Genomic DNA, 27025 nt, shown 5'->3' with positions numbered 1-27025 from the left:
AATAAACAATGTCATTAATATTTTTCCAATCTGCGTTACCCACTCCAGTCAGCAGATGGCGATATGATTCTTTCAGGTGATGCTTATTTGCGTGACGTATAATTTAGTGGACAGAACTGGAGGCTTCAACTGCGACAACAGAATTGGATTCAACCACTTCGGTAGCACACATAAAACCGAAACATTGAAGCGATTTAGACCAATCTTGTGTATATTAATCTGTGTTTTTAACATTCTGTTTACGTATTTAATAGTCAACAAACGTAATTAGCTTGTTATATGACATTTGTTAATTTGTTACATTGATACTGAGTCTATCAATATTGAAGTCGCTAACTAGCTAACATCCCCGACCATGAGCTCACTAAATTACTCGCCCCTTGCTAAAGAAGAGGGGGTCTCCTGGACGGAGAAAGACTCTCTGGGGCTGAACATTATCGTGAAAGAAGAAGAAGATGAGATTCCAGTGGATGGAGAAGAAGAACCTTTTGGAGTGAAAGAGGAAGAGGGGGAGGTAGAACCGTTTAGAAATATTAAGGAGGAAGATGAGGCTATTGCATTGAATGAAAAGGAGGATGATATAGTGAAAGAGGAGGAAGAACCTTTTGGAGTGAAAGAGGAAGAGGAGGCTATCTCAATAAAAGAGGAGGAAGAGGTTTTGGGAGTGAAAGAGGAGGAGAATGAAGATGAGGAGACTGAAGATGAGACTGACGACGAGGAGACTGAATATGAGAAGACTGAAGATCTGAATAACACCAGTGAGTATTATCTTTAAGAAACAGGGGCATAGACTCTGGACTTGTTGAACTAATGTGTTTTTAAGGGGTTTTCTACTGTAGTTCTACACAGGAATATGTTCAGTACTGTAGGAATGGTTGAATAAGTAATATGGGATTGTTATATGCAGGGTGGGTATAATTTGTGGAACGTTCCAACAGGAATCTGTTCCAAAAACGTCATGCACAAGGATGCCAACAAACAAAGTAGCATGATCAAATCACCTAGCTAACTAGCTGCTGAATAGGCATCAACTCATATTCTTAATGTTTGTCTATAGGCTAGCAGAGTGGATTAACGTAGTGAGGGAAAAAACTTTATGAAATAATCCACTCTCTACCCGGTATCTTATTCTGCCTCTATACAACTTTGTATGCACTGTTTGTTACAGATTCCTGTTTTTGTTACAGATTCCTGTTGGAACGTTCCACAAATTATACCCACCTGTATATGCATTTAAAAAAAAAAAAGTGTTAAATTAGTGATATATAGGCCTGGTTTAGCCCGTTCATAGACGCTAACTAGCCATACATTTGGTGCCCTCGGCAAAACAGTATCTTGTTTACGAAGGGAGTTTTGTTACGAGCAACTATGCTCGGGCTGAACGTTAACACCGATCGCTTGCTGTACGGTCCTGGAAACATAAGCAGCGTATCTTTTACACCAGCAAAAAATACTTTTAAAAAAACGAAATAAGTGTTCTCAAGAGTTTAACCTAACCTTAGACCCCTTTTCTTGAATTACTGCATTTATTAATAAGACGGGTCTAATGACATTCTACAACGATTCGCATTCGAGGTAACTCACGTTTAAAATCTGTATCTGTGTAGCCACACTCGTCCCACTTTAGAATTAGTATCCATCGTCAGTTCAGTTCTACTTAAAAGCTTGTTAGTTACGTCACTGAGCGCTGCCCAGGAAATAATTAAATCCTATTGTTAGATGCTAGATTTGCAAGGTATTTTATTGATGTGGCTGACTCGCCCAAGGATAAAAAATAAATGTTTGGGTGGGTGGGGTAGATCAGCTTTAATATTCTAGATTGTGGCTTCTATCAATGTAATCACCTGCTTCATTTCCAATCCCCCATCTATTTTCTTGTAAATGTATATAATATATACACACACCCAGTACCAGTCAAAAGTTTGGACACAACTACTCATTCAAGGGTTTTGATTTGTACTATTTTCTACATTGTAGAATAATAGTGAGGACATCAAAACGATCAAATAACACACATGGAATCATGTAGTAACCAAAAAAAGTGTTAAACAAATAAAAAAAAATATTTTAGCCACATGATGACTGCTTTGCACACTCTTGCGCATTCTCTCAACCAGCTTCACCTGGAATACTTTTTCAACAGTCTTGAAGGAGTTCTCACATATGCTGAGCACTTGTTGGCTGCTTTTCCTTCACTCTGTGGTCCAATTCATCCCAAATCATCTCAATTAGGTTGAGGTCAGGTGATTGTGGAGGCCAGGTCATCTGATGCAGCACTCTATCACTCTCCTTCTTGGTCAAATAACCCTTACACAGCCTGGAGGTGTGTTGGGCTGTTGTCCTGTTGAAAAATAAATGATAGACCCACTAAGTGCAAATCAAATGGGATGGTGTATCGCTGCAGAATGCTGTGGAAGCCATTCTGGTTAAGTGTGCCTTGAATTCTAAATGCTTCATGGTGGGAACCACACATGCGGAGATCATCCGTTCACCTACTCTGCGTCTCACAAAGACACGGCCTCTGGAACCAAAAATCTCAAATCAGACCAAAGGACAGATGTCCACCAGTCTAATGTCCATGGCTCATGTTTCTTGGCCCAAGCAAGTTTATTCTTCTCATTTGGTGTCCTTTAGAAGTGGTTTCTTTGCAGCAATTCGACCACAAAGGCCTGATTCATGCAGTCTCCTCTGGGTCTTCCTTTCCTGTGGAGGTCCTCATGAGAGCAAGTTTCATCGTAGCTTTTGATGTTCTTTGCGACTGTACTTAAAGAAAGTTTCAATGTTCTTGAAATATTCGGTATTGACTGACCATGTCTTCAAGTAATGATGGACTGTTGTTTCTCTTTGCTTATTTGAGCCATTTGGACTTGGTCTTTTACCAAATAGGGCTGTCTTCTGTATACCCCTTTAACTTGTCACAAGACAACTGATTGGCTCAAACGCACTAAGAAGGAAAGAAATTCCACAAATGAACTTTGATCAAGGCACACCTCTTAATTGAAATGCATTCCAGGTGACTACATCATGAAGCTGGCAACTTTGAAGAATCTAAAATATATTTTGATTTGTTTAACACTTATTCTTTTGGTTACTACATGATTCCATATGTGTTATTTTATAGTTTTGATGTCGTCACTATTATTCTTCAATGTAGAAAATAGTAAAAAATAGAAAAACCCTAGAATGAGTAGGTGTGTCCAAACTTTTGACTGTATGATTTAAAAATATGTTCCTTCTTTATTAGCCCCCCCTAACCCCCCCACTCCTCCATTCATTGAAGTAAACTAATGTACAACAATACTTAGGCTTCTACATTTTACTGACACAGTATATTTTACTTTGGTTATCTTTTTTGTTTGTTTGTTATCCCCCATTGTTGTTTGTTTGTTATCCCCCATTGTTGTTTGTTTGTTATCCCCCATTGTTGTTTGTTTGTTATCCCCCGTTGTGACAAGTCTTTCCAAGCACCTCTGTGCAGTCAGACCGTTTTGATTATTCTGTGCCGCCCAGGGCCACAATAATATGCCCCCTCCCTCTCTGATTGTCCTAGTGTGACCCCCACCCCATGTGCTACTGCAGCCAGTGTTGCCAGCACTGCCACTACCTGGGGGGGGGAAATCCCCCCTCTGGCTAGATATGAGGTCGTCAAGGTTCTCTTTAACAGCTTTGAGAAAATCCTTGTAGATTATGCTCTCATCCGGGGGGCTTCGACTTTTATAGGACCAACCCTGCCAGGAAGGCTCCGACTATTGAGTGGGTGGTGCTGCTTCAGTGGGTCTCTGACAGCGTTCACCTGTTTTGTCTTGGCTGCGTAGACTACTTGCATTAGGCCTGTAAAACGGATAAGGACTTCTCCTTGGTGGGTGGGTCGCTCAGGTGGGTGTCTAGGATATAGGGTTGGCAGCGTTCCTTCATAACAGGACAAAAAAAATAAAAAATCCATCTCTGTGCGAAAGTGAAGACTCTCGCTCTGTCATTACTTCTGCTCACAGACACACATGGGTTTTGGCAATTGCAGCCATTTTCCTTACTCACTCATCACACTTTTCCAATCACACACCCGCACTCGCCGCACACAGTGTTTTCTGAAAGAATTCAAACCCCTTGACTTTTTCCACATTTTGTTATGTTACAGCCTTATTCTAAAATGTATTACATTGTTTTTCCCCTCATCAATCTAAACACAATAGCCCATAATGACATCACAATAGCCCATAATGACATCACAATAGCCCATAATGGGAAAAAAACTTAAATATATCGTTTACATTAGTATTCAGACCCTTTACTCAGTACTTTGTTGAAGCATCTTTGGCAGCGATTACAGACTCGAGTCTGCTTGGGTATGACGCTACAAGCCAGGACTGGGCAATATGGCAATATGCCAAACGTCAGCCTCGAAACCTTAATGACTTGGAGAAGAGGAGTGGGACAAAATCCCTCCTGAGATGTGTGCAAACCTGGTGGCCAACTACAAATACTTATTTCCCTCATTAAAATGCAAATCAATTCATAACATGTTTGACATGTGTTTTTCTAGATTTTATGTTGTTGTTATTCTGTCTCTCGCTGTTCAAATAAACCTACCATTAAAATTATAGACTGATCATTTCTTTGTCAGTGGGCGAACGTACAAAATCAGCAGGGGATCAAATACTTTTTTCCATCACTGTAAATAAAATAAATAAATAAAATAAATATATATATTGATATATATTTTCATTCGATAATTATCCCGATATTAATTTTGAAAAATGTTTAAACGGTGCATATCTGCTTCACACTCAAGAATGCCTGAACAAACCGAAGGCTTTAATGTTTCTAATTTATTGTCAGAAGTAGAACTCACCAATAACATTTAAACTTTTTTGTTTAGAGCTGTAAACCCTTACAAATCATGAGCAAGAAATTAATAAATAAAATAGTGCAAGTCAATATGCATCATAACTGTTAGCCTAATGGTACGTCACAGTCGGGGTAGTTGTTTATAACTGTTAGCCTAATGGTACGTCACAGTCGGGGTAGTTGTTTATAACTGTTAGCCTAATGGTACGTCACAGTCGGGGTAGTTGTTTATAACTGTTAGCCTAATGGTACGTCACAGTCGGGGTAGTTGTTTATAACTGTTAGCCTAATGGTACGTCACAGTCGGGGTAGTTGTTTATAACTGTTAGCCTAATGGTACGTCACAGTTGGGGTAGTTGTTTATAACTGTTAGCCTAATGGTACGTCACAGTCGGGGTAGTTGTTTATAACTGTTAGCCTAATGGTACATCACAGTCGGGGTAGTTGTTTATAACTGTTAGCCTAATGGTACGTCACAGTCGGGGTAGTTGTTTATAACTGTTAGCCTAATGGTACGTCACAGTTGGGGTAGTTGTTTATAACTGTTAGCCTAATGGTACGTCACAGTTGGGGTAGTTGTTTATAACTATTAGCCTAATGGTACGTCACAGTCGGGGTAGTTGTTTATAACTGTTAGCCTAATGGTACGTCACAGTTGGGGTAGTTGTTTATAACTATTAGCCTAATGGTACGTCACAGTTGGGGTAGTTGTTTATAACTGTTAGCCTAATGGTACGTCACAGTCGGGGTAGTTGTTTATAACTATTAGCCTAATGGTACGTCACAGTCGGGGTAGTTGTTTATAACTATTAGCCTAATGGTACGTCACAGTCGGGGTAGTTGTTTATAACTGTTAGCCTAATGGTACGTCACAGTCGGGGTAGTTGTTTATAACTGTTAGCCTAATGGTACGTCACAGTCGGGGTAGTTGTTTATAACTATTAGCCTAATGGTACGTCACAGTCGGGGTAGTTGTTTATAACTATTAGCCTAATGGTACATCACAGTTGGGGTAGTTGTTTATAACTATTAGCCTAATGGTACGTCACAGTCGGGGTAGTTGTTTATAACTATTAGCCTAATGGTACATCACAGTTGGGGTAGTTGTTTATAACTGTTAGCCTAATGGTACGTCACAGTTGGGGTAGTTGTTTATAACTGTTAGCCTAATGGTACATCACAGTTGGGGTAGTTGTTTATAACTGTTAGCCTAATGGTACGTCACAGTTGGGGTAGTTGTTTATAACTGTTAGCCTAATGGTACATCACAGTTGGGGTAGTTGTTTATAACTGTTAGCCTAATGGTACATCACAGTTGGGGTAGTTGTTTATAACTGTTAGCCTAATGGTACATCACAGTTGGGGTAGTTGTTTATAACTGTTAGCCTAATGGTACATCACAGTTGGGGTAGTTGTTTATAACTATTAGCCTAATGGTACATCACAGTTGAAGTTGGGGTTGTTGTTTATAACTGTTAACCTAATGGTACATCACAGTTGAAGTTGGGGTAGTTGTTTATAACTGTTAGCCTAATGGTACGTCACAGTTGAAGTTGGGGTAGTTGTTTATAACTGTTAGCCTAATGGTACGTCACAGTTGAAGTTGGGGTAGTTGTTTATAACTGTTAGCCTAATGGTACATCACAGTTGGGGTAGTTGTTTATAACTGTTAGCCTAATGGTACATCACAGTTGGGGTAGTTGTTTATAACTATTAGCCTAATGGTACGTCACAGTTGAAGTTGGGGTAGTTGTTTATAACTGTTAACCTAATGGTACATCACAGTTGAAGTTGGGGTAGTTGTTTATACCTGTTAACCTAATGGTACATCACAGTTGAATTTGGGGTAGTTGTTTATAACTGTTAACCTAATGGTACGTCACAGTTGGGGTAGTTGTTTATAACTGTTAGCCTAATGGTACATCACAGTTGAAGTTGGGGTAGTTGTTTATAACTGTTAACCTAATGGTACGTCACAGTTGAAGTTGGGGTAGTTGTTTATAACTATTAGCCTAATGGTACGTCACAGTTGGGGTAGTTGTTTATAACTGTTAACCTAATGGTACATCACAGTTGAAGTTGGGGTAGTTGTTTATAACTATTAGCCTAATGGTACATCACAGTTGAAGTTGGGGTAGTTGTTTATAACTATTAGCCTAATGGTACGTCACAGTCGGGGTAGTTGTTTATAACTGTTAGCCTAATGGTACGTCACAGTTGGGGTAGTTGTTTATAACTATTAGCCTAATGGTACATCACAGTCGGGGTAGTTGTTTATAACTATTAGCCTAATGGTACGTCACAGTTGGGGTAGTTGTTTATAACTGTTAACCTAATGGTACGTCACAGTTGGGGTAGTTGTTTATAACTGTTAGCCTAATAGTACATCACAGTTGAAGTTGGGTTAGTTGTTCTCTTACAAGTTACAAGCAAGAAAGACAAGTCTGTCCAAGGCCTCTGGCTTTAAAGCTGCCCTGTGGCAGGTCACTACGCTGCTACCTGTGCTAAGAACACGCTCTGAGGGGGAGCTGGTCGCAGGAATGCACAGGTAGTGCTTTGCCAGTTGGATGACTTGGGGAATTATTTTTGATTTTTTTGTGTGTGTGTGGTTCTTCCAGTGGATTTGGTTTCTCTGTCAGCATCATGAGACTGAAGGTAGCAGCTGAGTTCCTTGTCTACCAGCTGGATTTCAGTAAGACCTGTGGTGGTGGAGCATGGCTTTATGAAAAAACTGCCCAGTGACTTTACTCTTTGTAGCTGTCAGTTGTGTTGAAGCAGCAGCAACATCTCCCTGTGGGTTTTCATGTACCTCACTTTACCATCTCTGAGACAGCTCTTATGTGGCCCACCAACGAGGCCTTGTCCAGGAGGTCATGTGTGACTAGGTCATCATATGTCTTATTCAGATAGTCCAGGCTGATCGTTTTGGCGTCTTAAATGTATTACTTAACCTTTATTTAACAAGTCAGTTAAGAACAAATTCTTATTTTCAACGACGGCCTAGGAACAGTGGGTTAACTGCCTGTTCAGAGGGCAGAACGACAGATTTGTACCTTGTCAGCTCGGGGGTTTGAACTTGCAACCTTCCGGTTACTCTAATCACTAGGCTACCCTGCCACCTCTACACTCTAACCACTAGGCTACCCTGCCACCTCTACACTCTAACCACTAGGCTACCTGCCGCCCCTACACTCTAACCACTAGGCTACCCTGCCTCCTCTACACTCTAACCACTAGGCTACCCTGCCTCCCCTACACTCTAACCACTAGGCTACCCTGCCTCCCCTACACTCTAACCACTAGGCTACCCTGCCTCCTCTACACTCTAACCACTAGGCTACCTTGCCTCCTCTACACTCTAACCACTAGGCTACCTTGCCACCCCTACACTCTAACCACTAGGCTACCTTGCCTCCTCTACACTCTAACCACTAGGCTACCCTGCCGCCCCTACACTCTAACCACTAGGCTACCCTGCCTCCTCTACACTCTAACCACTAGGCTACCTTGCCTCCTCTACACTCTAACCACTAGGCTACCCTGCCTCCTCTACACTCTAACCACTAGGCTACCCTGCCGCCCCTACACTCTAACCACTAGGCTACCCTGCCGCCCCTACACTCTAACCACTAGGCTACCCTGCCTCCTCTACACTCTAACCACTAGGCTACCCTACCTCCTCTACACTCTAACCACTAGGCTGCCCTGCCTCCTCTACACTCTAACCACTAGGCTGCCCTGCCTCCTCTACACTCTAACCACTAGGCTACCCTGCCGAGGCGAGAGCGTCAGGAGAGATTCCGCTCTGTCAGTATAGTGGGTAGATTCCAGTCTTTGTCAGTATAGTGGATAGATTCCAGTCTCTGTCAGTATAGTGGGTAGATTCCAGTCTTTGTCAGTATAGTGGGTAGATTCCAGTCTTTGTCAGTATAGTGGGTAGATTCCAGTCTTTGTCGGTATAGTGGGTAGATTCCAGTCTTTGTCAATATAGTGGGTAGATTCCGCTCTTTGTCAGTATAGTGGGTAGATTCCAGTCTTTGTCAGTATAGTGGGTAGATTCCAGTCTTTGTCAATATAGTGGGTAGATTCCGCTCTTTGTCAGTATAGTGGGTAGATTCCAGTCTTTGTCAGTATAGTGGGTAGATTCCAGTCTTTGTCAGTATAGTGGGTAGATTCCGCTCTTTGTCAGTATAGTAGGTAGATTCCGCTCTTTGTCAGTATAGTGGGTAGATTTCAGTCTTTGTCAGTATAGTGGGTAGATTCCAGTCTTTGTCAGTATAGTGGGTAGATTCCAGTCTTTGTCAGTATAGTGGGTAGATTCCAGTCTTTGTCAGTATAGTGGGTAGATTCCGCTCTTTGTCAGTATAGTGGTTAGATTTCAGTCTTTGTCAGTATAGTGGGTAGATTCCAGTCTTTGTCAGTATAGTGGGTAGATTCCAGTCTTTGTCAGTATAGTGGATAGATTCCAGTCTCTGTCGGTATAGTGGGTAGATTCCAGTCTTTGTCGGTATAGTGGGTAGATTCCAGTCTTTGTCAGTATAGTGGGTAGATTCCAGTCTTTGTCAGTATAGTGGGGAGATTCCAGTCTTTGTCAGTATAGTGGATAGATTCCAGTCTTTGTCAGTATTTTTTTAATTTTACCTTTATTTTTTCTAGGCAAGTCAGTTAAGAACAAATTCTTATTTTCAATGACGGCCTAGGAACAGTGGGTTAACTGCCTGTTCAGGGGCAGAACGACAGATTTGTACCTTGTCAGCTCGGGGGTTTGAACTTGCAACCTTCCGGTTACTAGTCCAACGCTCTAACCACTAGGCTACGCTGCCACCCCGGCAGGGTAGATTCCAGTCTTTGTCAGTATAGTGGGTAGATTCCAGTCTTTTTCAGTATAGCGGGTAGATTCCGCTCTGTCAGTATAGTGGATAGATTCCAGTCTTTGTCAGTATAGTGGGTAGATTCCAGTCTTTGTCAGTATAGTGGGTAGATTCCAGTCTTTGTCAGTATAGTGGGTAGATTCCAGTCTTTGTCAGTATAGTGGGTAGATTCCAGTCTTTGTCAGTATAGTGGGTAGATTCCAGTCTTTGTCAGTATAGTGGATAGATTCCAGTCTTTGTCAGTATAGTGGGTAGATTCCGCTCTTTGTCAGTATAGTGGATAGATTCCGCTCTTTGTTAGTATAGTGGGTAGATTCCGCTCTTTGTCAGTTTGTGGGTAGATTCCAGTCTTTGTCAGTATAGTGGGTAGTGAGGCTAATATAAGACTCTGGCGTGCGACTAGACCACAGATCGGTATTAGTAACAAAAATATGTCAAATCTGTCTTGAGCAGTTCCTCAACATTTTCCCTACACTCGGCGTAGTGTTTAGAAATGTTTGCAGCCAGGGGAGCACGTACCTGGGTTCAATTCAATTGGTAAGCGTCCATTTTCGACTGTGCTAATTGGTAGCATGTCTTTAGCAATGTAATGCACAATAGCATGTGTGATGTCTTTTGTGCCTTTTCTATGTTTGCTCGCAGGGCATAAACGCTGTCAGTGTTGACTGCTTCGGGCAAACGTCCCTAGATTGTCTGGTGCTTGAGGGGCGTTTATCAACACCGTGGTGCAAACTCAAACTTCCTGCATGTTCCAAAGAGTGATTTTGTTTCAGATGTTCAGACTTCGTAGCCACCTGTCTACCGAACATTGCTCTGCTCTTTGTCGGACTTCAAAAAGCCAAACCACTTCCAAATAACTGAAACAGTTGAACCCTTTTTCTATCAATAATTTCTTCGTTGGAAGCTGCTCCTTCTCCACTGCCACCATTTTCACCTACATCACAAATTATTTGTGGTTAATAGTGGCTCCTCCCCCACTCAGTGCTAAGTGTTTTTTTAGTGGGTGTATACTTCTCCATGGCTCCTCCTCCACTCAGTGCTAAGTGTTTTTTTAGTGGGTGTATACTTCTCCATGGCTCCTCCTCCACTCAGTGCTAAGTGTTTTTTTAGTGGGCGTATACTTCTCCATGGCTCCTCCTCCACTCGGTGCTAAGTGTTTTTTTAGTAAGGGAATACTTCTCCATGTGCATATTGTCACTTTTCCGCACGTTTCTGCTGCGTCACAGAGGTGAAATGACCTGCTGTACCTACATTTTCCCATAATGTGGATATATAATAATTATCTAAATGTTTTTATATCGTTATTGAGGGAAGTAATTACATGTTATTGATATTGATTTATCGCCCAGCCCTGCTACAAGTTTATAACCTTAAGGACTAAGGTTTTGAAGTGTCCAAACTTTTGACTGGTATTACACATATATATATATTTATACCTAAAGGGGTCCTAGAATTAAAAATCAAACAGCTAAATAATCCACAGTATGGCCATCTTAAAACAATTCCAACCAATAAAATAAAAATACAATTTGGAGAGGACAGCATTCAGACGCCCCGACTTTTTCAAAATTTTGTTACGTTACAGCCTTATTCTAAAATGTATTAAATTATGTTTTTCCTTCATCACAATATCCCATAATGACAAAGCAAAAATAGGTTATTGGGAATTTGAACTGAAATACTATATTTACAAGTATTCATACCCTTTACTCAGTACTTTGTTGAAGCACCTTTGGCAGTGATTACAGCCTCAAGCCTTCTTGGGTATAACAACACAAGCTTGGCACACCTGTATTTGGGTAGCTTCTCCCATTCTTCTCTGCAGATCCTCTCAAGCTCCGTCAGGTTGGATGGGGAGTGTCGCTGCACAGCTATTTTCAGGTCTCTCCAGAGATGTTCAATCAGGTTCAAGTCCGGGCTCTTGAAGGGCCACTCAAGGACATTCAAAGACTTGTCCTGAAGCCACTCCTTCATTGTCTTGGCTGTGTGCTTAGGGTCGTTGTCCTGTTGAAAGGTGTCTGAGATCCTGAGCGGTCTGGAGCAGGTTTTCATCAAGGATCTCTCTGCACTTTGCTCCGTTCATCTTTCCCTCAATCCTGACTAGTCTCTCAGTCCCTGCAACTGAAAAACTTCCCCACAGCATGATGCTGCCACCACCATGCTTCACCGTAGGGATGGAGCCACCATGCTTCACTGTAGGGATGGAGCCACCATGCTTCACCGTAGGGATGGAGCCACCATGCTTCACCGTAGGGATGGAGCCACCATGCTTCACCGTAGGGATGGAGCCACCATGCTTCACCGTAGGGATGGAGCCACCATGCTTCACCGTAGGGATGGAGCCACCATGCTTCACCGTAGGGATGGAGCCACCATGCTTCACCGTAGGGATGGAGCCACCATGCTTCACCGTAGGGATGGAGCCACCATGCTTCACCGTAGGGATGGAGCCACCATGCTTCACCGTAGGGATGGAGCCACCATGCTTCACCGTAGGGATGGAGCCAGGTTTACTCCAGACATGATGCTTGGCATTCAGGCCAAAGATTTCAACCTTGGTTTCATCAGACCAGAGAATCTTGTTTCTCATGGTCTGAGAGTCCTTTAGGTGCCTTTTGGCAAACTCCAAGCAGACTATCATGTGCCTTTTACTGACGAGTGGCATCCGTCTGGCCACTCTACCATAAAGGCCTGATTGGTGGAGTGCTGCAGAGATGGTTGTCTTTCTGGAAGGTTCTCCCATCTACACAGAGGATCTCCATCAGTGACCATTGGCTTCTTGGTCATGTCCCTGACTAAGGCCCTTCTCCCCCGATTGCTCAGTTTGCCCAGGCAGCCAGCTCTAGGAAGATCAATCAATCAAATGTATATATAAGCCCTTTTTTACATCAGCAGATGTAAAATAACTGCCTTAATTTTGCTGAACCCCAGGAAGAGTAGTTGCAACCTTGGCAGCTAATGGGCACCATAATAAATTCAAAATACAAAGTGCTGAACCGAAACCCAGCATAAAACCCCAAACACCAAGCAAAGGAGATGTAGAAGCATGTTGGCTAGGAAAAACTCCATAAAACGTCAGAAATCTAGAGAGGAATCTAGAGAGGAATCTAGAGAGGAATCAGGCTCTTAAGGGGTGGCCAGTTCTCTTCTGGCGGGTGGTGATTATAAGAGTACACGGCCATTTTAAGGCCAGGTTGTTCTTCAAGATGTTCATAGATGGACCATCAGGGTCAAATAATAATCACAGTAGTTGTCGAGGGTGCAACAGGTCAGTACCTCAGGAGTAAATGTCAGTTGAGCATTCAGAGGTTGAGACAGCAGGTGCGGTAGAGCAAGAGAGTCGAAAACAGCTGGTCCGGGACTAAGTAGCACGTCCAGTGAACAGGTCAGGGTTCCCTAGCCACAGGCAGAATAGTTGAAACTGGAGCAGCATCACGACCAGGTGGACTGGGGACAGCCAGGAGTCATCAGGCCATGTAGTCCTGAGGCATGGTCCCAGGGCTCAGGTTCTCCATGAGGGGAGGGAGAGAGAATTTGAGGGAGCATACTTAAATTGACACAGGATAAAAGACAAGACAGGAGAATTACACCAGATATAACAGACTGACCCTGGCACATAGGCAGCTGTGGCCCCGACCTCAACATCCTGGATAATAATAATATGTAGTATCCACAACCTCAACATCCTGGATAATAATAATAATATGTAGTATCCACAACCTCAACATCCTGGATAATAATAATAATATGTAGTATCCACAACACCACAACCTCAACATCCTGGATAATAATAATATGTAGTATCCACAACCTCAACATCCTGGATCATAATAATATGTAGTATCCACACCACCACAACCTCAACATCCTGGATCATAATAATATGTAGTATCCACACCACCACAACCTCAACATCCTGGATAATAATAATATGTAGTATCCACACCACCACAACCTCAACATCCTGGATGATAATAATATGTAGTATCCACACCACCACAACCTCAACATCCTGGATAATAATAATATGTAGTATCCACACCACCACAACCTCAACATCCTGGATAATAATAACATGTAGTATCCACACCACCACAACCTCAACATCCTGGATAATAATAATATGTAGTATCCACACCACCACAACCTCAACATCCTGGATAATAATAATATGTAGTATCCACACCACCACAACCTCAACATCCTGGATAATAATAATATGTAGTATCCACACCACCACAACCTCAACATCCTGGATAATAACATGTAGTATCCACACCACCACAACCTCAACATCCTGGATAATAACATGTAGTATCCACACCACCACAACCTCAACATCCTGGCTAATAATAATAATATGTAGTATCCACACCACCACAACCTCAACATCCTGGATAATAATAATATGTAGTATCCACACCACCACAACCTCAACATCCTGGATGATAATAATAATAATATGTAGTATCCACACCACCACAACCTCAACATCCTGGATAATAATAATATGTAGTATCCACACCACCACAACCTCAACATCCTGGATAATAATAACATGTAGTATCCACACCACCACAACCTCAACATCCTGGATAATAATTCTGCCAGAAACACTGTACCCTTTTTTACAACCAACAACTAAAGTCAAAATATTCCACAATAAACACATGCTGGAGAAACTCTGGCCAATCAGAAGCCAACCAGTCACTGACTGTATCTGGACATGCCCCCAAAAATCGACCTTCTTGGGCAGCCATCAACTCGGAACTCAAAAACATTTTTTGAAAAAGTGGACATCCTAAATAACAATTTATCCTGGAATTACTCCAGAAACACTCAACAACACAGACAAACTGCTGTGTAATATCCTTCTAGCCTCAAGAATGAAAACAATAACGAGACACTGACGATCACCTCCAATACCTCCTGGACTGGACCAACAACTCCAACAACATCCTTCACCTCCAATACCTCCTGGACTGGACCAACATCACCAACAACATCCAATACCTCCTGGACTGGACCAACAACATCTTTCTCCAATACCTCCTGGACTGGACCAACAACATCCATCACCTCCAATACCTCCTGGACTGGACCAACAACATCCATCACCTCCAATACCTCCTGGACTGGACCAACAACATCTTTCTCCAATACTTCCTGGGCTGAACCAACAACACCAACAACATCCAATACCTCCTGGACTGAACCAACAACACCAACAACAACCAATACCTCCTGGTATTCATCACCTCCAATACCTCCTGGACTGGACCAACAACACCAACAACATTCATCACCTCCTGGACTGGACCAACAACACAAACAACATTCATCACCTCCTGGACTGGACCAACAACGCCAACAACATTCATCACCTCCACTACCTCCTGGACTGGACCAACATCAACAACATCATCCATCACCTCCAATACCTCCTGGACTGGACCAACAACATCCATCACCCCCAATACCTCCTGGACTGGACCAACAACATCCATCACCTCCAATACTTCCTGGACTGGACCAACAACATCCATCACCTCCAATACCTCCTGGACTGGACCAACAACATCCATCACCTCCAATACCTCCTGGACTGGATCAACATCACCAACAACATCCACGACATGGAAAAAAATAAGTGTCAATTTGCCTGAAACTGGACCCTTTTGTAAATAGCTTGACAAAATGAACATCATATATTAACCAAAAGTCAACGGAACCTGTCCAAGCAACAGACCAGATTACAGACCAATGAAACACTCTTAAAGCATGCACATGCAACAGACCAGATTACAGACCAATGAAACACTCTTAAAGGATGCAGGGAAGAGGGATAACACACCAGGGTGAAGATGGAGGTGAAGATGGAGGACCTCTCCCCAGATGGAGGTGAAGATGGAGGACCTCTCCCCAGATGGAGGTGAAGATGGAGGACCTCTCCCCAGATGGAGGTGAAGATGGAGGACCTCTCCCCAGATGGAGGTGAAGATGGAGGACCTCTCCCCAGATGGAGGTGAAGATGGAGGACCTCTCCCCAGATGGAGGTGAAGATGGAGGACCTCTCCCCAGATGGAGGTGAAGATGGAGGACCTCTCCCCAGATGGAGGTGAAGATGGAGGACCTCTCCCCAGATGGAGGTGAAGATGGAGGACCTCTCCCCAGATGGAGGTGAAGATGGAGGACCTCTCCCCAGATGGAGGTGAAGATGGAGGACCTCTCCCCAGATGGAGGTGAAGATGGAGGACCTCTCCCCAGATGGAGGTGAAGATGGAGGACCTCTCCCCAGATGGAGGTGAAGATGGAGGACCTCTCCCATCATCCTAGACAAGTGTACATGTTTAAAAAATAAATCAGAATTGTATTGTATTAAATAATACAGGTAAAATTATTTTATCCTATACTATTGCCTAGAAAAAAACAGTGGTTATTCTTTAATGCCCAATAGAAATGATTGGTAAATCGTTTATTTTGCTGGTGTGGAAGTTTCATTCAGGGTCATATTTGTTAGTCCACACAGTTGCAGAAGGTTTTGCAACAGAAGACAACAACCCTCCCCATTTTGTCCCTCCCAGTTGCTTCAGTTTAATTTATATTGAACACGACCCTGATCTCTTTGTTATACTAAATAATTTGTTTTTGACAGGAGAGAGGCCAGACACAGAGGAACCAGAGCCAGAGACGTCCAAACCAGCAAGACCACACCACTGCTCCCTCTGTGGAAAGAGTTTTAGCCAGTTAATGAATCTGAAAAGACACGAGAGAACACACATAGGAGATAAGCCTCATCACTGCTCCCATTGTGGGAAGAGTTTTACCCGATTAGAACACCAGAAAAAACACGAGAGAACACACACAGGAGATAAACCTTTCCACTGCTCCCAGTGCGGAAATAATTTTACCCGGTTAGGGAGCCTGAATGAGCATAAGAGAATTCACACAGGAGAGAAACCTTTCCACTGTTCCCTGTGTGGAAAGAATTTTACCTGGTTAGCAAGCCTGAATGAACATAAGAAAATTCACACAGGAGAGAAACCTTTCCACTGCTCCCAGTGTGGAAAGAATTTTGCCCGGTTGTGGAACCTAAAGGAGCATGAAAGAATACACACCGGAGAGAAGATATACAAATGTTCTCAATGTGGAAAGAGTTTTACCTGGTTAGGTGATCTGAAAAGACATAAGAAGACACACACATGAGAGAAGCCTTAGCAATGCTCCCACTGTGGAAAGAGATTCACCCAGGCATGAGGGAACACGCAGACAAGAAAGCCTTACCACTGTACCCCAGGTGGAGAGAGATTTATCCAGTTAGGGAAAGACCATGAGGGAACACACAGACAAAAAGCCTTACCGCTGCTCCCAGGGTGTAGAGCGATATCAAATCACATGGACCTGACGTTCACAGGAGCACACACACTGCTCTGACGTTTGTATTCTATATATTAAATGTGGTTTTTGTTATATGCCACATTAACTCAATTATACAGAATGTAATAAAACAAAAAAAATTTATACACATGAATTGAATATCCTGTCTGTTTTAAATGTAGAATAAACCGTCAGTTTGAATGAATCTCAAACTCTGTCTCTCTGGGTGTGTTTCATCTGTATGTGGAGCAGGAGTATTAACACCTGACTATGAGCTACAGTGGGGGGGGGGGGGGGGGGGGGGGATACACAGAGCTGATCCATAAGAAAGGACAGCAGAGGTTCTACTGTTTTTTTTCCTCCAGAAAATAATCTGATAGGATCATTGTGATCCAGATGCCACAATATCACAGAATCACAGAGGCTGTCACAGTGGTAGAGGAGGAGAAAGAATCATTCAGAATGAAAAAAGGGAGGAAGAGGAGGCTGTTATAGTGAAAGAAGAATCTTTTAGAGAGGAAGAGGAGGCTGTTATAGTGAAAGAAGAACCATTTAGAGAGGAAGAGGAGGCTGTTATAGTGAAAGAACAACCTTTTAGAGAGGAAGAGGAGGCTGTCACATTGAAAGAAGAAGATGAGGATTTCATAGTGAAAGAAGAGGAAAGGTCCTTTTGGAGTGAAAGACGAAGAGGAGACTAGAGATCTGATTAACACTAGTGAGTACTATCTCAAAAACAGGAGCACCAACTCTGCAGTTGTTCAACTAATGTATGATTCTTAATAAGAGGCGTTCTACTGACGTTTTACACTTGAATATGTTATTCAGGGGTGCGTTCAGTACGAGAGAACAGTGTTCAGTGTTTAATTAAACTGTGTGATTGTTGTCCCAGAGATTGTGCTTTCAGATGGTCACATCCATTTTAAAGGAGAAATGTGCCTTTTATTTATTTTATTTTTATATACAACAAAATGTATATTTTTGATGTAAACGGCATGTTATAGAAAGGTCCAGACACTTGTTCTTTATTAATTACCCCAACCATTGATTAATTACCCCGACCATTGATTAATTACCCCAACCATTGATTAATTAACCCAACCATTGATTAATTACCCTGACCATTAATTAATTACCCCAACCATTGATTAATTACCCCAACCATTGATGAATTACCCCGACCATTGATTAATTACCCCAACCATTGATTAATTACCCCAACCATTGATTAATTACCCCAACCATTGATTAATTACCCCGACCATTGATTAATTACCCCAACCATTGATTAATTAACCCAACCATTGATTAATTACCCTGACCATTAATTAATTACCCCAACCATTGATTAATTACCCCAACCATTGATGAATTACCCCGACCATTGATTAATTACCCCAACCATTGATTAATTACCCCAACCATTGATTAATTACCCCAACCATTGATTAATTACCCCAACCATTGATTGGTTGAGTAGGGATGGACACAGTTATTTTAATATTCTTTACATTAAATAACCTTACACCCTCTGTGACATTTCTCCATGCAAGGATACCAGGATAGACCACGACAGTTTCATGAGTGCACCCTGTAAAATATACACACCGGTAGCCGACACACTTTTCATACGTGTAGCTTCTTCTTGTCAGCCAATCAAAGCAGCTCTACAGTCAGAGACTCCATGTGAATTACAATTACGGAATGGAGTTGGTTAAATGACAGAGAGTCGGCTACAATTATCAACCAACAGGTAGGCTGTTGTTTAATCTGAATGGAGTTGGTTAAATGACAAAGAGTCGGCTACAATTATCAACCAACAGGTAGGCTGTTGTTTAATCTGAATGGAGTTGGTTAAATGACAGAGAGTCGGCTACAATTATCAACCAACAGGTAGGCTGTTGTTTAATCTGAATGGAGTTGGTTAAATGACCAAGAGTCGGCTACAATTATCAACCAACAGGTAGGCTGTTGTTTAATCTGAATGGAGTTGGTTAAATGACAGAGAGTCGGCTACAATTATCAACCAACAGGTAGGCTGTTGTTTAATCTGAATGGAGTTGGTTAAATGACAGAGAGTCGGCTACAATTATCAACCAACAGGTAGGCTGTTGTTTAATCTGAATGGAGTTGGTTAAATGACAGAGAGTCGGCTACAATTATCAACCAACAGGTAGGCTGTTGTTTAATCTGAATGGAGTTGGTTAAATGACAGAGAGTCGGCTACAATTATCAACCAACAGGTAGGCTGTTGTTTAATCTGAATGGAGTTGGTTAAATGACAGAGAGTCGGCTACAATTATCAACCAACAGGTAGGCTGCTGTTTAATCTGAATGGAGTTGGTTAAATGACAGAGAGTCGGCTACAATTATCAACCAACAGGTAGGCTGCTGTTTAATCTGAATGGAGTTGGTTAAATGACAGAGAGTCGGCTACAATTATCAACCAACAGGTAGGCTGTTGTTTAATCTGAATGGAGTTGGTTAAATGACAGAGAGTCGGCTACAATTATCAACCAACAGGTAGGCTGCTGTTGAATCTGAATTAAGTTGGTTAAATGACAGAGAGTCGGCTACAATTATCAACCAACAGGTAGGCTGTTGTTTAATCTGAATGGAGTTGGTTAAATGACAGAGAGTCGGCTACAATTATCAACCAACAGGTAGGCTGCTGTTTAATCTGAATGGAGTTGGTTAAATGACAGAGAGTCGGCTACAATTATCAACCAACAGGTAGGCTGCTGTTTAATCTGAATGGAGTTGGTTAAATGACAAAGAGTCGGCTACAATTATCAACCAACAGGTAGGCTGCTGTTTAATCTGAATGGAGTTGGTTAAATGACAGAGAGTCGGCTACAATTATCAACCAACAGGTAGGCTGTTGTTTAATCTGAATGGAGTTGGTTAAATGACAGAGAGTCGGCTACAATTATCAACCAACAGGTAGGCTGCTGTTTAATCTGAATTAAGTTGGTTAAATGACAGAGAGTCGGCTACAATTATCAACCAACAGGTAGGCTGTTGTTTAATCTGAATGGAGTTGGTTAAATGACAGAGAGTCTGCTACAATTATCAACCAACAGGTAGGCTGTTGTTTAATCTGAATGGAGTTGGTTAAATGACCAAGAGTCGGCTACAATTATCAACCAACAGGTAGGCTGTTGTTTAATCTGAATGGAGTTGGTTAAATGACAGAGAGTCGGCTACAATTATCAACCAACAGGTAGGCTGTTGTTTAATCTGAATGGAGTTGGTTAAATGACAGAGAGTCGGCTACAATTATCAACCAACAGGTAGGCTGCTGTTTAATCTGAATGGAGTTGGTTAAATGACAGAGAGTCGGCTACAATTATCAACCAACAGGTAGGCTGCTGTTTAATCTGAATGGAGTTGGTTAAATGACAGAGAGTCGGCTACAATTATCAACCAACAGGTAGGCTGCTGTTTAATCTGAATGGAGTTGGTTAAATGACAGAGAGTCGGCTACAATTATCAACCAACAGGTAGGCTGCTGTTTAATCTGAATGGAGTTGGTTAAATGACAGAGAGTCGGCTACAATTATCAACCAACAGGTAGGCTGTTGTTTAATCTGAATGGAGTTGGTTAAATGACCAAGAGTCGGCTACAATTATCAACCAACAGGTAGGCTGTTGTTTAATCTGAATGGAGTTGGTTAAATGACAGAGAGTCGGCTACAATTATCAACCAACAGGTAGGCTGTTGTTTAATCTGAATGGAGTTGGTTAAATGACAGAGAGTCGGCTACAATTATCAACCAACAGGTAGGCTGTTGTTTAATCTGAATGGAGTTGGTTAAATGACAGAGAGTCGGCTACAATTATCAACCAACAGGTAGGCTGTTGTTTAATCTGAATGGAGTTGGTTAAATGACAGAGAGTCGGCTACAATTATCAACCAACAGGTAGGCTGCTGTTTAATCTGAATGGAGTTGGTTAAATGACAGAGAGTCGGCTACAATTATCAACCAACAGGTAGGCTGTTGTTTAATCTGAATGGAGTTGGTTAAATGACAGAGAGTCGGCTACAATTATCAACCAACAGGTAGGCTGTTGTTTAATCTGAATGGAGTTGGTTAAATGACAAAGAGTCGGCTACAATTATCAACCAACAGGTAGGCTGCTGTTTAATCTGAATGAAGTTGGTTAAATGACAGAGAGTCGGCTACAATTATCAACTAACAGGTAGGCTGCTGTTTAATCTGAATGGAGTTGGTTAAATGACAGAGAGTCGGCTACAATTATCAACCAACAGGTAGGCTGTTGTTTAATCTGAATGGAGTTGGTTATATGACAGAGAGTCGGCTACAATTATCAACCAACAGGTAGGCTGCTGTTTAATCTGAATGAAGTTGGTTAAATGACAGAGAGTCGGCTACAATTATCAACCAACAGGTAGGCTGTTGTTTAATCTGAATGGAGTTGGTTAAATGACAAAGAGTCGGCTACAATTATCAACCAACAGGTAGGCTGTTGTTTAATCTGAGTTGTTGTAGACATGGACAGGTTAGGCAGCAAAATAGCCTCATTTAGCCTCGCTAGCTTCTTCACACTGCAGCTTTAAAGTCAGAGGCTCCATGTGAAAAAAATCTGGATATTAGTCCTATAGTGAAATAATTTAAAACGCCCTCCTCTACCATCAATTAAATTCCTCCTCCTTGTTGTGCAGTAAGGGGTTCTGAACAAACATGGACAACGGCTCCAAAAACACCCAAATACGTATTTTTATAAGAAATAACAACTAAATAATGACTAGATGATGTCTGTATCATGTAGAGGTCATGGGGTCTGACAGTATAACGACTAGATGATGTCTGTATCATGTAGGGGTCAGAAGTCATGGGGTCTGACAGTATAACGACTAGATGATGTCTGTATCATGTAGGGGTCAGAGGTCATGGGGTCTGACAGTATAACGACTAGATGATGTCTGTATCATGTAGGGTTCTTGGGGTCTGACAGTATAACGACTAGATGATGTCTGTATCATGTAGGGGTCAGAGGTCATGGGGTCTGACAGTATAATGACTAGATGATGTCTGTATCATGTAGGAGTCAGAGGTCATGGGGTCTGACAGTATAACGACTAGATGTCTGTATCATGTAGGGGTCAGAGGTCATGGGGTCTGACAGTATAATGACTAGATGATGTCTGTATCATGTAGGGTTCTTGGGGTCTGACAGTATAATGACTAGATGATGTCTGTATCATGTAGGGTTCTTGGGGTCTGACAGTATAACGACTAGATGATGTCTGTATCATGTAGGGTTCTTGGAGTCTGACAGTATAATGACTAGATGATGTCTGTATCATGTAGGGTTCAGATGTCATGGGGTCTGACAGTATAATGACTAGATGATGTCTGTATCATGTAGGGTTCAGAGGTCATGGGGTCTGACAGTATAATGACTAGATGATGTCTGTATCATGTAGGGTTCAGAGGTCATGGGGTCTGACAGTATAATGACTAGATGATGTCTGTATCATGTAGGGTTCATGGGGTCTGACAGTATAATGACTAGATGATTGTTGTATCATGTAGGGGTCATGGGGTCTGACAGTATAATGACTAGATGATGTCTGTATCATGTAGGGGTCATGGGGTCTGACAGTATAACGACTAGATGATGTCTGTATCATGTAGGGGTCAGAGGTCATGGGGTCTGACAGTATAACGACTAGATGATGTCTGTATCATGTAGGGGTCAGAGGTCATGGGGTCTGACAGTATAACGACTAGATGATGTCTGTATCATGTAGGGGTCAGAGGTCATGGGGTCTGACAGTATAACGACTAGATGATGTCTGTATCATGTAGGGTTCTTGGGGTCTGACAGTATAACGACTAGATGATGTCTGTATCATGTAGGGGTCAGAGGTCATGGGGTCTGACAGTATAACGACTAGATGTCTGTATCATGTAGGGGTCAGAGGTCATGGGGTCTGACAGTATAATGACTAGATGATGTCTGTATCATGTAGGGTTCTTGGGGTCTGACAGTATAATGACTAGATGTCTGTATCATGTAGGGTTCTTGGGGTCTGACAGTATAATGACTAGATGATGTCTGTATCATGTAGGGTTCAGATGTCATGGGGTCTGACAGTATAATGACTAGATGATGTCTGTATCATGTAGGGTTCTTGGGGTCTGACAGTATAACGACTAGATGATGTCTGTATCATGTAGGGGTCAAAGGTCATGGGGTCTGACAGTATAATGACTAGATGATGTATGTATCATGTAGGGTTCATTGGGTCTCACAGTATAATGACTAGATGATGTCTGTATCATGTAGGGTTCAGAGGTCATGGGGTCTGACAGTATAATGACTAGATGATGTCTGTATCATGTAGGGTTCTTGGGGTCTGACAGTATAACGACTAGATGTCTGTATCATGTAGGGGTCAAAGGTCATGGGGTCTGACAGTATAATGACTAGATGATGTCTGTATCATGTAGGGTTCAAAGGTCATGGGGTCTGACAGTATAATGACTAGATGATGTCTGTATCATGTAGGGTTCTTGGGGTCTGACAGTATAATGACTAGATGATGTCTGTATCATGTAGGGTTCAGATGTCATGGGGTCTGACAGTATAATGACTAGATGATGTCTGTATCATGTAGGGTTCTTGGGGTCTGACAGTATAATGACTAGATGATGTCTGTATCATGTAGGGTTCAGATGTCATGGGGTCTGACAGTATAATGACTAGATGATGTCTGTATCATGTAGGGTTCATGGGGTCTGACAGTATAATGACTAGATGATGTCTGTATCATATAGGGGTCATGGGGTCTGACAGTATAATGACTAGATGATGTCTGTATCATGTAGGGGTCATGGGGTCTGACAGTATAACGACTAGATGATGTCTGTATCATGTAGGGGTCAGAGGTCATGGGGTCTGACAGTATAACGACTAGATGATGTCTGTATCATGTAGGGGTCAGAGGTCATGGGGTCTGACAGTATAACGACTAGATGATGTCTGTATCATGTAGGGGTCAGAGGTCATGGGGTCTGACAGTATAACGACTAGATGTCTGTATCATGTAGGGGTCAGAGGTCATGGGGTCTGACAGTATAATGACTAGATGATGTCTGTATCATGTAGGGTTCTTGGGGTCTGACAGTATAATGACTAGATGTCTGTATCATGTAGGGGTCAAAGGTCATGGGGTCTGACAGTATAACGTCATCTTTGTAGGGTTCTTGGCTAGATGATGTCTGTATCATGTAGGGGTCAGAGGTCATGGGGTCTGACAGTATAATGACTAGATGATGTCTGTATCATGTAGGGTTCAGAGGTCATGGGGTCTGACAGTATAACGACTAGATGATGTCTGTATCATGTAGGGTTCAGAGGTCATGGGGTCTGACAGTATAACGACTAGATGATGTCTGTATCATGTAGGGGTCAAAGGTCATGGAGTCTGACAGTATAATGACTAGATGATGTCTGTATCATGTAGGGGTCATGGGGGCTGACAGTATAATGACTAGTTGATGTCTGTATCGTGTAGGGTTCAGAGGTCATGGAGTCTGACAATATAATGACTAGATGATGTCTGTATCATGTAGGGGTCAAAGGTCATGGGGTCTGACAGGAGGCAGGTAGAGGTCTGAAAAGGGCCTAAAATGGCCACTTTCATCCTGATTGTCTCAGAAAGAGAATATGAGATAACAAAAATATTATCTTGGGGTGGAATCTGCCTCTTATCGTGTGGAAGTTTCATTCGGGGTCATATTCATTAGTCCACACTGTAGCAAAAGGTGTTGCAAACAGAAGACAAAAACCCTCCCTGTTTCGTCCCTCCCCATTTCAGACCACTTGCTTCTGTTTAATTTCTATTGAATAGACACTGATCTCACTGTTAAACTAAATAATCTGTCTTTGGCAGGAGAGAGACCCGACTCAGAGGAACCAGAGCCAGAGACATCCAAACCAGCAAGACGACTCCACTGTTCGCTGTGTGGAAATAGTTTCACCCGGTTAGACAGCCTGAAACGACATGAAAAAACACACACAGGAGAGAAGCCTCATCACTGCTCCCACTGTGGAAAGCGATTTAGCCAGTTAGTGAACCTGAAAGAACACAATAAATTGCACACAGAGGAGAAGCCTTACCATTGCTCCCTGTGCGAACAGAGTTTTAAAAGGTTAGGGCACCTGAAAAGACATGAGAGAACACACATAGGAGATAAGCCTCATCACTGCTCCCAGTGTGGGAAGACTTTTACTCGATTAGAACACCAGAAAGAACATGAGAGAACACACACAGAAGAGAAACCTTTTCAATGCTCCCAATGTGGAAAGAATTTCACCCGTTCAGAACACAAGACAGAACATGAGAGAACACACACAGGAGAGAAACCTTTCCACTGCTCACAGTGTGGGAAGAATTTTGCCCGTTTATGGAGCCTGAATGAACATAAAAAAATTCACACAGGCGAGAAACCTTTCCACTGCTCCCAGTGTGGAAAGAATTTTACCCGGTTATGGAACCTGAAAACGCATAAGAGAATGCACACAGGGGAGAAGGCTTACCACTGCACCCAGTGTGGAAAGAGTTTTAGGTGGTTATGGAACCTAAAGGAGCATGAAAGAATACACACCGGAGAGAAGATATACCAATGTTCTCAATGTGGAAAGAGTTTTACCTGGTTAGGTGATCTGAAAAGACACGAGAGGACACACACAGGAGATAAGCCTCATCAATGCTTCCATTGTGGAAAGAGTTTTATAGAGTTAGGTAGCCTGGAAAAACACAGGGGACTGCACACCGGAGAGAAGCCCTACCACTGCTCCCAATGTGAACATGTTTTTGCCCAGGTAAGACATCTTAAAAGACATGAGAGGACACACACAGGAGAGAGGCCTTTCCACTGCTCTCTGTGCAGAAAGAGTTTTTCAGAGTTAGGGAATCTGAAAAGACATGAGAGGACACACACAGGAGAGAAGCCTTAGCAATGCTTTCAATGTGGAAAGAGATTTATCCTGGTTGGGAGCATGAAAATACATAAGAAACTACATTCTGGAGAGAAGCCTCATCAATGCTCTTTGTGTGGAAAGATATTTACCTGGTTAAGGCGACTGAGAGAACATGAAAGAATCCAAACCTGATCAAATGTTCTCAATGCTCCCAGTGTGGAAAGATATTTACCCAGTTAGGGAAAGACCATGAGAGAACACACAGACAAGAAGCCTTACCACTGCTCCCAGGGTGGAAAGAGATTTCAAATCATGTTGACCTAAAGTTCAGCACACACTCTGCTCCGACATTTGACTTCTATTTTTTTTTAAATGTGTGTTTTTTATGCCACATTAACTACATTATTTTAAAACCATGAATTGAATATTTAGTATGTCTGTTTAAAATGTAGAGTACGTCAGTCTGAATGAACACACTCTCAAACTCTGTCTCTGTGTGTTTACTCTGTGTGTGTTTCATCTGTGTGTCTTTCCTCCAGCACTACAGATAATCAAGTGATGCATTTGTTCCATTGTTAACATCTGTATCCTACAGAGCCTTTAAAGGGAATAGTCTGTTCACATCTAGACAAGACATACAGGTAGTGGTGGAGTATTAATACCTGGGGGTTGTTCAGGGACATAGAGGTAGTAGAGGAGTATTAATACCTGGGTGTTGTTCAGGGACATACAGGTAGTAGAGGAGTATTAATACCTGGGTGTTGTTCAGGGACATAGAGGTAGTAGAGGAGTACTAATACCTGGGTGTTGTTCAGGGACATACAGGTAGTAGAGGAGTATTAATACCTGGGTGTTGTTCAGGGACATACAGGTAGTAGAGGAGTATTAATACCTGGGTGTTGTTCAGGGACATAGAGGTAGTAGAGGAGTACTAATACCTGGGTGTTGTTCAGGGACATAGATGTAGTAGAGGAGTA

General features: G+C 42.2%; 1 protein-coding gene across 2 annotated transcripts; it reads left to right on the top strand.

Annotated features, from left to right (window-relative positions):
- The first annotated feature begins 112 nt into the window (after positions 1–112).
- Positions 113–26535, top strand: LOC116352702 (zinc finger protein 883-like). Of its 2 annotated transcripts, none has more exons than XM_031817000.1 (2): positions 113–758; positions 16372–17305. In XM_031817000.1, exons 1-2 carry the CDS (start codon positions 356–358, stop codon positions 16920–16922), a joined length of 954 nt encoding a protein of 317 aa, XP_031672860.1. In that variant the 5' UTR covers positions 113–355; the 3' UTR covers positions 16923–17305. The 2 variants fall into 2 exon arrangements, with proteins under 2 accessions (XP_031672860.1, XP_031672859.1); XM_031816999.1 differs by lacking the exon at positions 16372–17305 and adding an exon at positions 25018–26535 and having other exon boundaries at positions 133–758.
- The last annotated feature ends 490 nt before the right edge of the window (positions 26536–27025 follow it).

The sequence above is a fragment of the Oncorhynchus kisutch genome, unplaced genomic scaffold (genome assembly GCF_002021735.2).
Source record: "Oncorhynchus kisutch isolate 150728-3 unplaced genomic scaffold, Okis_V2 scaffold912, whole genome shotgun sequence".
In the NCBI taxonomy this organism is placed as follows: domain Eukaryota; kingdom Metazoa; phylum Chordata; class Actinopteri; order Salmoniformes; family Salmonidae; genus Oncorhynchus; species Oncorhynchus kisutch.
The sequence above is the reverse complement of the archived record's forward strand: the minus strand, read 5'-3'. Positions and strand labels throughout refer to the sequence as shown.

Excerpts from the sequence above, each read along its gene's own strand:
- LOC116352702 (XM_031816999.1), top strand. The coding sequence starts at position 356 with ATGAGCTCACTAAATTACTCGCCCCTTGCTAAAGAAGAGGGGGTCTCC. Across the intron at positions 759-25,017 it reads TGAAGATCTGAATAACACCA|GAGAGAGACCCGACTCAGAG; the intron begins GTGAGTATTATC and ends TGTCTTTGGCAG.